At 40.0% G+C, this 10,385-nt stretch overlaps 1 protein-coding gene across 2 annotated transcripts in view; it reads right to left on the bottom strand.

Moving 5' to 3' along the window:
* Nucleotides 1-982: 982 nt before the first annotated feature.
* Nucleotides 983-10,385, bottom strand: part of LOC107550449 (guanine nucleotide-binding protein subunit beta-4-like) — a 23,215-nt gene continuing 13,812 nt past the window's right edge. For both annotated transcript variants that reach the window (XM_016231732.1, XM_016231731.1), the window contains 3 exons: nucleotides 3,989-4,190; nucleotides 3,623-3,839; nucleotides 983-3,308 (listed from right to left, as the gene is read on the bottom strand). In XM_016231732.1, the coding sequence (XP_016087218.1) occupies nucleotides 3,202-3,308; nucleotides 3,623-3,839; nucleotides 3,989-4,190 (526 nt within the window). In that variant the 3' untranslated portion in view covers nucleotides 983-3,201. The remainder of the gene's footprint in view (nucleotides 3,309-3,622; nucleotides 3,840-3,988; nucleotides 4,191-10,385) is intronic.

The raw sequence follows: 10,385 nt of genomic DNA, 5'->3' as shown, positions 1-10,385 counted from the left end.
AAGGCCAGCTCATGCCATAATTTATGTGACGAGTACCTACTGTAAATGAAACAAAAAGTGATTGCAAAGATCTGGATAATAGCAGAAGCTGCATCATTTAATATGATAGTTCTAATACTTAAGATTTACAATCATTTTCACAATTGGTCACTACGTGCACACTGATTCAGTTCTCAAGTAACTTAAAAGCCATGCATGTGTTGTCATACCGTTAAGGTTTTGGAAACTGTTAAGGTAGCAAGCTGTTTCAGAGTCAGTGGATTGTGGTATTGCTAGTGTTTGATCTTATCCATAGGATAAGGCTCAGTACGCTAGCTGAAATATCCATAGGATATTATGCTGCTTGCTCCTTACAGTCATGTTCATGTACTTTAATGACGAACCGGCAAGTTCTGGTTGAACTTCAATTGTAATGAATTTTCCTGGATTTAATATTCTGGATTCAATACGAGATAAGGTCAATCTTATTAGTCTTCACACACACATACAAAAAGCAACAATCATGGATAAATGATGACACTTACAACAAAATTAAACAGAGCAATGCAATAAACATTAAAATACCATTTAAAAGTATAGCAACTACAGTTACACATTGTGTTAAAATGAAACTCATAAAGTCATAGCAATATCAACTCCTGTAATGACTATGTTAAGTCAGTAAACTCAATCAAGAGGACATTCACAGGAAAAGAAAAAAAAATCACACAAAAATTATGTTGGTAATGACAATTACGAAACCCAAATAATACAAATATAACCGCCAAATATGCTGTACACAGTAATTGGAAGTGCCTCATTTTCCCAGAAAAAAGGCACGAGTTAATTTACTTACAAGTGCACCTTACATTATTGATTTAGACTGGTATTGAACTTGTATTGAGACTGTCTGGAACATTCAATTAAAGGACTATAAGGCTGTATTTTGAGGAGACTTGGATGTCATATGAATTGTTGGTTTTACTAAATAAAAAAACAAATTCCTTCATCGCACTATGCAGAGTTCTTTATATACCTTAATTACCTTAACCACCTAAATGTTGTAAACACTCAAAAAAGGAGGATCTTCCACATTTGTTGGATGTCCTTTCATATCACAAGTAACGGCATGATTTAAATGAAGTATTGAAACAAATTTACCTGATGAACAGTAATGTCATAAATTAAACACCTGAAATAGAAACACAAAACAATACAGAATACTGAATGCAATCTGGTACTGTAAATGGATGATTAATTTTGCAAGTATACTTAATACGTCAATAACATATCTGGGAAAAAATGCCAAAATCTAAACTGCCACAATCAAAAAACAAAACATTTGTACAGATTTTTATATGCCCACAAAGCCAGTCTATATGTTTATTCATACTGCTTGGCACAAATTTAAGGTGATTATTGATGGTTCAAGTGAAATATGAAATTATTAAGGCTTGCGTTTTTTGTTGTTATTTTACAGAAACAGACAGAGGGTTTATACCTTCAATACTCACATTTGTGACTAAATATGCACAGTGTAGCTTGTGGTCCATGACAGTTTTTCCAGGTTTTTTGTCATAGTGCTGAAGCACATTAATTCAAATACGTGCAGAAACACCAGTGTGTGCAGTCTCACATGACTATTTTCTAGTGCAAAAGCATACAGTCCTAGGTCTTCATCTCAGAAGGGCAGGTGTTCTTAATGTGTGTAGAAAGGCAGAAAATGTCACAGTGGCAGTGACCAAGGCCCTTTGTTAGATATCAGGTTGCACTTTCAGCCTGCTCACCAATGGTGAAGTCTCACAAACCATCAAGGCCATGCTTGGTGTTTGGATTAAAACAAAAGACTAAACCTTATACTTTCCAGAAATAGTTCTGCTGAAAATGTCATCACTTACCCTCAAGTTATTCCAAACCCATTTTTTGTGCGTCCACACATGCAAAAGCACCATGAAAGTGGCCCATATGATATTTGTACCACTTCATATCTTAAGACATACAACAGCTTTTTGTGAAAAACACAATAACAGTGACATATGCAATAGGTCTCCTTGACATGTTAATGAATTGGTTTGTTCTGATTCAGTTCTTGAGTTCATTCAGCCCACTCAATCTGGATGCAGTGGTTAAATTTAGATTACCAACTTAAATTTCAGTCTGTTTCTCACTCAGTCTTTTGTGCGTCCTCAGACTACTTAGAATGTAGAGTCACCTGGAACACTTTCATATAGATTTTTGTATCCATTAAGTATAAAAGCATCAGTACTCATTTATTGTGATTTATTAGAAAACGGCACAATCGTCTTTAGAATTGTTCTTTTGACTTCAACAGAAACAAAAATGTCATACAGGTTTGGAACAACATGAGGGTGAGCAAATGACAACAAATTACACTTGTGTGTGAACTATCCCTTTAACCATAAATGTATCACATATATCCAGCCGATTCAATATGGAAAGCAGCAAATCTCAGATAGTATATCTAGTGATAGTAAAGACAGATGGACAGACAGGCTGATGGTAAATCCTTCTGTGCAGTCTGCAATACAGTTTAATACACTGAATCGTGCCAAACATTACTGTCAAGCTTAGAGGATAGCAAACACAAGCTCAGTGACGTCAGTGTTTCTCTCACAACTACACACTACCAAGCTGAGCCTGAACCATTTATGACACAATAGACTCAAGACTGATGCTACCTGATGCAAACTAAATTAAGGTCAATGGTCAAACACTGATGGCCTACAATACAGTGGCAGCCTAATCCCTTAATTAATTACATTGGCCACTGTGTGGCAAATATTACTGTGACTGCGGACAAAGAAAAAAAATTAAGCAGGAAAAGAAAACAGGGAGAGTCAAGACACCCATCACGAGTATCCACAAACCAGAACATCCAAACACTGTCAGAAGTGCGTATGTTATACATACAAGCACAAAGAATGGCAGATATATACTGTACACAACACAGTCTGTCCCCCACCTCAAGTCAGACGTGAAGCCCAAAAGACAGAGAGCCAGTGAAGGCTCTTCACTGTTGGTCCTCACCTCTTTGACTGACTGCAGGATGGTGGGATAATGCGGTCTAAGAAAGAGAGAAGATGAAGAAAACCAGGTCATCTATAAGGAGGAGATGGAGAGGGAAGAGTCCTGTGTGGCAGCGGTGCACTACAGTGATTGTGTGATCAGAAAGAGTGGCTCCCGAAGTCCAACCCAGTAAGGTCAGTTCCATATCCTAAGGAAGCTGTCCCAAGAACCGGTGGCCACAGCCATGCCGTCACTGGTTACCCCCAAACAGCTGACCCTGTTGTCATGCCCAGCTAGAACACCTTCAAACACAAGAGCAACAAACAGAGATAAGCGTCATACAAATCTTACAGCACATGACTATGAGTGGCTGTCTATTTGAATCACATATATGTTCAGGGTTCATCCTGGGGAAAAAATGGTCTTCTGTAGTTACACAAGTTAAGATTTACTAAATTGTACATTGCTGTCATTCCACTATATAAAGACTAGTCTGAAGTAATGAGATTTATTGTGATTTATTGTCTGCGCTGCGTTGTCCTGTTGCTCGATTTAGGCTGTTTGCTTGCTTGAGTTTTATTTCTGTGTGGTCAACAGGGTTGCGTGAAGTACTGACCTGCACGCTCTCCCTTTAGAGTATCCCATACATTGCAGTTGAAGTCATCGTAGCCAGCGAGCAGCAGGCGGCCACTCTTAGAGAAGGCCACAGAGGTGATGCCACAGATAATGTTGTCATGCGAATACATCATCAGTTCCTGGTCTGCGCGAAGGTCAAACAAACGACAAGTGGCGTCGTCCGAGCCCGTAGTGAACGCATTACCATTTGGGAAGAACTGAAGAAATGAGCACAATTGAAAATGGATATGAGTGTGTTCTTTACAAACTAACAATAAACAATAAGTATTATGAAAGAATTGCATGGGCTCAATAAGACGTGAACCAGTATCAGACACTGCTGATGACATTTCTCTTCGACACTCACACTGACAGCATTTATATCAGAAACATGTCCGGTGAAAGACTGTCTGCACATTCCGTCTCGGATGTCCCACACTTTGGAGGATGCATCACAGGCACCTGACACAAAGGTCCTAGAGTCTGGGCTGAGGGACAGGCTCATCACATCTCCACTGTGCCCTGTAAATGTGGTGGTCTGCTGACCAGTCTCAATGTCCCACAGAGCACTGCAAAGGAGAAAGAGACCTGGGTCACATTCAGTACAAGATCACCAAACTGACCACTGAAACTCGAATGCAGACTTGAGAAAATCGAACCAAAATAAATAAATTTCAAATAAATAAATTTCACACTAAGGCAACTAAGGATGAATTTCAAACAGCAAGTATTGCACCCTTGATGGGCACTTTGTGAAGGGGTCAACATTTGTAGGGACGTTCCAAATGAAAGCGAACAACTGAATTCCTTTCACAAAAGCCCTTAGTGAAGAGAACTTAAAGTCTAGGAAGACATTAAGATCTTAGACCTTTATTGTGATAAACAGTAATGTGTTTCCGTTTTGTCCGACGGGTATAAAAAAGGTTAGTATACCACAGCAGCGGTCGCGGCAGCCCTCTTGTTAAGCCCTCCTCGTGTGAAGACCGAAGAGTGTTAAGACCATCGACTCTACCGTGCGACTCCGCCAGGCAGGGATGGGATAGGGATATAAGTATAGCTTTTGATTCATCCTTTTTCCTACTACTTGTTTTACTTCTGTTTCAGTTTTTATAACCAATTCTTACTATGTGTTTCCAGATCCCTACTATCACTACCACTCGCAACCCACATTTGGCACACTATAGGCAGCGCAATCCTAACAACCTGCACACTTTGCCTATGTCTGCTAATACACTACTTTCTTTTTCTATTGGTCTCTGGAATTGCCAGTCTGCTGTAAACAAAGCCGATTTCATTACTTCTATTATTAGTCATTCAAAGCTAAATCTCATGTCCCTGACAGATACGTGTATCAAACCAGAGGACACTGCTACTCCTGCAGCACTCTCCAATAATTTCTCTTTTTCCCACTCCCCCTGTCTGACTGGAAGAGGTGGAGGTACTGGTCTGCTTATCTCTAATGATTGGAAATTTAATCCTTTACCATCTTTGGGTATCAACAGCTCCTTTGAATCTTATTCAGTTACTAGTACCTACCCTCTTAAAATCCATTTTGTAGTTGTTTATCGACCCCCAGGACCACTAGGTAACTTCTTGGATGAATTAGATGTGCTGCTCTCAACCTTTCCTGAGGATGGTACTCCCCTAGTTATTCTTGGAGACTTCAACATCCACCTAGATAAACCTCAGGCTGCAGACTTCCACACTCTGCTTGCCTCTTTTGATCTCAACCGACTGTCAACTACTGCTACTCACAAATCAGGCAACCTCTACTGGACCTTATTTACACACGACACTGCTCCACTGATCATGTACTGGTTACTCCGCTGCACACCTCGGATCACTTCCTCCTCACTCTTAACCTCAACATGGTTCCTGACACAAAACATACCCCTCCACATGTCATCTTTCAACATAACCTACACTCAATCCCGGCTATCTGCTATGGTTTCATCTTCGCTTCCTTCCCCCTAAACTGTTAGCATCTTTTGATGCTAACAGTGAATTGATTCCTCTACCACTCGCAAACCACGTTTCACACGAATTAATTCCTCTTTCACATAGACACAAAGTAGGGGTGCTCCGATTGATCGGCGGTCTCTAAAGAGGCCGATCTCAAAAAAACTATCTCAAGCTGATGAAGTGCCTGCTGTGAGAGATTTGGCATGACATGCAGCGGCACAGTCTCAGTCTCTGTCCGGCATGGGTACAATAATTATAATGCTGAAGGTGAGGTACAATTCATATTTCTTCATTAAATAATTTATAAAGTAATTTGAAAACCTTATGTGAGACGTAATTTCACAAACAGCGTGAGTGAATCTAATCACCGCATGCGCTCTCTTTCTCTCTCAAAATGCGCAAATTGCTTCAAATCACATCGTGTCTGCACTATAAGCGAGCTGCACAGTTGACACAGGAATTATCAATTTAGCACAACCGGGGCAGTGTCACATCGTCATTAAAGTTTATAAATTGTATTTCTTTTTAATTCTTGTGTTTAACCATTCAGCACTCACGCGCTCTACTCGAGACTGTGCGCTCATGGCATGCACACTCGCAGCGCACACACATAACGCCAGGTTCACACATACTCCGTTTGCAGTGCGTATTCTTTTCCGCACTCATGTTAACGGATTAAATATGGCGTTATTTCAATGACAAATGTCCAGAGTGCATTGTTGTAGCGTGAAGGTAGATTAATATACCGGTAATGCGCGAGCGTGAATCTCCCCGCTCACACCTGGATTTCCTTTGCTCTCGCACAAAACCGGATGCGCGCTCTCAGATATAAACCTGCCCTGCGTCTCAATGTTCATACTATCCATCCTAAATAGTATGTGAGATTAAAATAAGTGTGTCCCAAAGCATAGTATGTTGAAAAGAGTATGCCAAAAGTCCCTGGATGGTCTATTTCAGGTCGATTTTTGAAGTGTGGATCCGTGCACACTCTAATGGCTAAAATTGCCCACAATCCATTGCGCTTTGGCGAAGGATTCAGTCCAGAACTACAAAACTACAAATGTGGCGGATGCGCCCGATCGATGGTTAGGTAGAGAGGTTTACAAAAAGGGGGTTGAGTTACTAATAATCAACATTTAACCTGGTAAAAAAATATGTATTTAATGTTATCCGTGTTATATTTCATCTGCAACAGCAATGTGAACTTTTATAAACATCCATTTGGTCGTTAACTTTTAAATGCATCATTATGCAGAAAATATGAGCAGAGTTCTCTGCATGAAAGACCCGCGACTGGCAGATCAACAAGCTACTTTTTTTCTCTCCAGTACAGTAGGAAGTTAAATGAAATGAAATGTGGAGGATGTTAACTGTGACAAGATGATTGACAGGCCTGTTTACAGTGACAGGGTGCGGTGTTACATGTGCGACAGAGCAGTCCTTTAAAGACGCAATTGTGTGACGTGATAATATGTCCCAAAGCTTGCCTACTCTTCTACTACACACTCAAAAGTGTGTACTTTTTTTTCACCAAAAGAGTACATACTTTAAGGGGGCATAGTATAAGTGCCTACATTGAGATGCAGCACTGGTTTATGAAGCGTTCACACTGCAAACGGTTGCGGTGCGGCAGTGCGTTCCAGTAGCGGTGTGTCGGGAGCAGTGCAGAGATCATTTCCGCAGTATATTGCTGCGCTGCACGCGCTGAATTAAAGTGACAGCGCATTGTTTGCGGTAAATATGAACTTGTATTGACACAAAAATTTAGTAATTACACCATAAATGCACATAATGAAAATCTACTGTTTCACAGTCAACACATATGACTTTTTGACTAGGTTTAAAGGAAAAGAGCACTTCTAGATAAGCAATAATAGATGCACTTGTCATGGCCGTGGGAACTAGGGGTGCTGAGGGTGCTGCAGCACCCCCCGCCGCAGGGTCGGGTCTGAGATTTTCCTTGTGCCCCTCGATCATCCCCAATCATTCTGTGATTAATTATTTATTAAACTGACCACAAATATATAGCCTATAGCAGTTGTAATTTTCTTGGGCGCCTCGCGTCCCTACATCTCCCCCTCACACTGACAGAATTTCATGTGAAATGTTCACGCGATATTACCGTAATTTTACATTCCGACTTGTAAAAAACATTCATGTCCTTGTCCTTTATATGAGCCATTTTCTGAAGCTTTCTCGCTTTACATAATCATAGCTCTTTAATTGCGCTCTAACCACTGTAGCCTAATGTAATCTGTTAACTACGCACATCATAAGTAAGGCAAGCAGGCTGCCATATTATGAAAAAGTATTTTAATAAGACTGAATTTGTATTTAATAATAATAATAATAATAATAATTGATTATATTTATATAGCGCTTTTCTAGGCACTTAAAGCGCTTTACATTGTCAGGGGGTATCTCCTCATCCACCACCAGTGTGCAGCATCCACCTGGATGATGCGATGGCAGCCATAGTGCGCCAGAACGCCCACCACACACCAGCTTATTGGTGGAGAGGAGACAGAGTGATGAAGCCAATCAGTAGATATGGGGATTGTTAGGAGGCCATGATGATCAGAGGCCAATGGGCAAATTTGGCCAGGATGCCGAGGTCACACCTCTACTCTTTTCGAAAGACATCCTGGGAATTTTAATGACCACAGAGAGACAGGACCTCGGTTTAACGTCTCATGCGAAGGATCACGTTTAATAAAAATACATTTTAAGTTGAATTATAACGCCGCATGTCCACGATTATTCAAACAACAAACAAATTATACAGCGAGCAAAGACCATTTACATTATCAAAGAATATCACTGAATTCAGTCTAGCGTGAGTTTAAGCACTCTAAAAAAGCTATAAGCTATAATCAGTGATGTTGTCTGCAGTGTATGATGAATTAATCTCTTATTTACATTGCATGTACAGTGGGGGAAAAAAGTATTTAGTCAGCCACCAATTGTGCAAGTTCTCCCATTTAAAAAGATGAGAGATTCCTGTAATTTTCATCATAGGTATACCTCAACTATGAGAGACAAAATGAGTTTTCTGGATTTTTTTTCTCATTTTGTCTCTCATAGATGAGGTATACCTATGATGAAAATTACAGGCCTCTCTCATCTTTTTAAGTGGGAGAACTTGCACAATTGGTGGCTGACTAAATACTTTTTTTCCCCACTGTACATCTACTCTTTGTTGTTTCTATTGAGAGAATTCGCCAAAGTGCACTGACCAAAAATTTTGCATATCAGCGATGTTAATATTTAGTAAAATCGCCTTAAATAATAGAAATATTAAAGAAAAAATTATTGAACTAAAATCAAAAAAGCACAAATATATATTTGTTCGCATATAACTCTTAAATATTTAACTTTAATATTAGGATTTTGTCAAAAATCCCCCACCATGGCCCTGCCCTGCAACATCAAGCCCCGCCCCAGCACCCCCCAGATAAAATATGTTCCCACGGCTATGGCACTCGTGCACTTAATAGATTGTATTACTGTACTGTGTAAAAAAAAAGAATCACAATGCTGAAAAAGCATATTCAGTAACAATGTTTGGATTTGAAATCAAAATAACGGATAAATGTTGTGTTTGTGGTAAACAGCCATGGATCAGAAGCAGATTCCTTTTATGAAAGCACAGTCCGTGCTGCTTCTGCACTGCTTACATACCAGACATGGACTGCATACGCACTGCAAACAGAGTATGTGTGAACCTGGTGTAAAAGGCCGCCTCACATACAGCTCACAAAATCAGGCTTGTGCTGTGTGTAAGCTATTGTGCAACAATTGCACAATTGTAAAAACAAAAATGCACCGCATGGTCAAACATTTAGGTCAGATAAATATATATATTTGATATATATCTAAAAAATTCCGCCTCCACCCCTCAAATTAAAAATCCCCCCCAACAAGAGTCACCTAAGAGGGGAATTCCCCCCATTTTCAAAAATAAAATTAAGGCCCTGAGTAAATGTCTATCACTATAAATAATTCTACATGATAAAAAGAAGGCTTTAAAAATGTAGGTATCGGTGAACTGATTCGAAGTTCAAGGTATCGGCAGATACTGCCAGGGGCGCCGCTAAGGGGGGGAAAGTTAGGACGATTCTAAGGGCCCACGCACTTTTGGGGTCCCCCGGAGATCTGTTTTATTAGTAATAACAGTAGTAGCAGTAATGTAATAGAAATTATAAATGTATCTACCAAAGAGTTACAAATAAAACAAAATTACGGCTTATTTCTGCATTTCCAGCAAAATTACAAATGTAAAACAATTCGTTAGTAGTGAACTGGGCCTCGCTTTGTGGTTTTGACTCAAAAAGGACCGGTTCATAAGAGTAATTTGTTATTAAGCCAACTACACTGGCACGCTGCGTGCAACCATCGTGCACAGTTTATTGAAAGACGTGTTTTTTTTGGCATTATTTTGCGTACTCGGTTATCGCCGCGACTGAAAAGTAGCACATTTATATTTTATTCTGTGATAATTTTGGGGTGGCAGGTGGGGTGGCACCGCTTTTTCTTAGGGTGGCAGTTGCCACCCCGGTAGATCCATCCCTGTGCCTGAGGGACCAAACTGCAAAGCTTTATTTCCACCAAAGAAATGGCTGGAGTCGAGAGTGGGAGCATTTTGGGTACACCAAGAATGACCAGGGCATCATTGAAATATTGCCGTAAAAAGTTGCTGCTAATAAAGCAAACACGTAAGGGATAATGAACGGCTAGCTGTGCATTAAATGATTTTAATCAGAATCAGAATCAGAATGAGTTTTATTGCCAGGTATGTTTAC

Source organism: Sinocyclocheilus grahami, unplaced genomic scaffold (genome assembly GCF_001515645.1).
Source record: "Sinocyclocheilus grahami isolate Dianchi unplaced genomic scaffold, SAMN03320097.WGS_v1.1 scaffold398.1, whole genome shotgun sequence".
Lineage (NCBI taxonomy): Eukaryota > Metazoa > Chordata > Actinopteri > Cypriniformes > Cyprinidae > Sinocyclocheilus > Sinocyclocheilus grahami.
The sequence above is the reverse complement of the archived record's forward strand: the minus strand, read 5'-3'. Positions and strand labels throughout refer to the sequence as shown.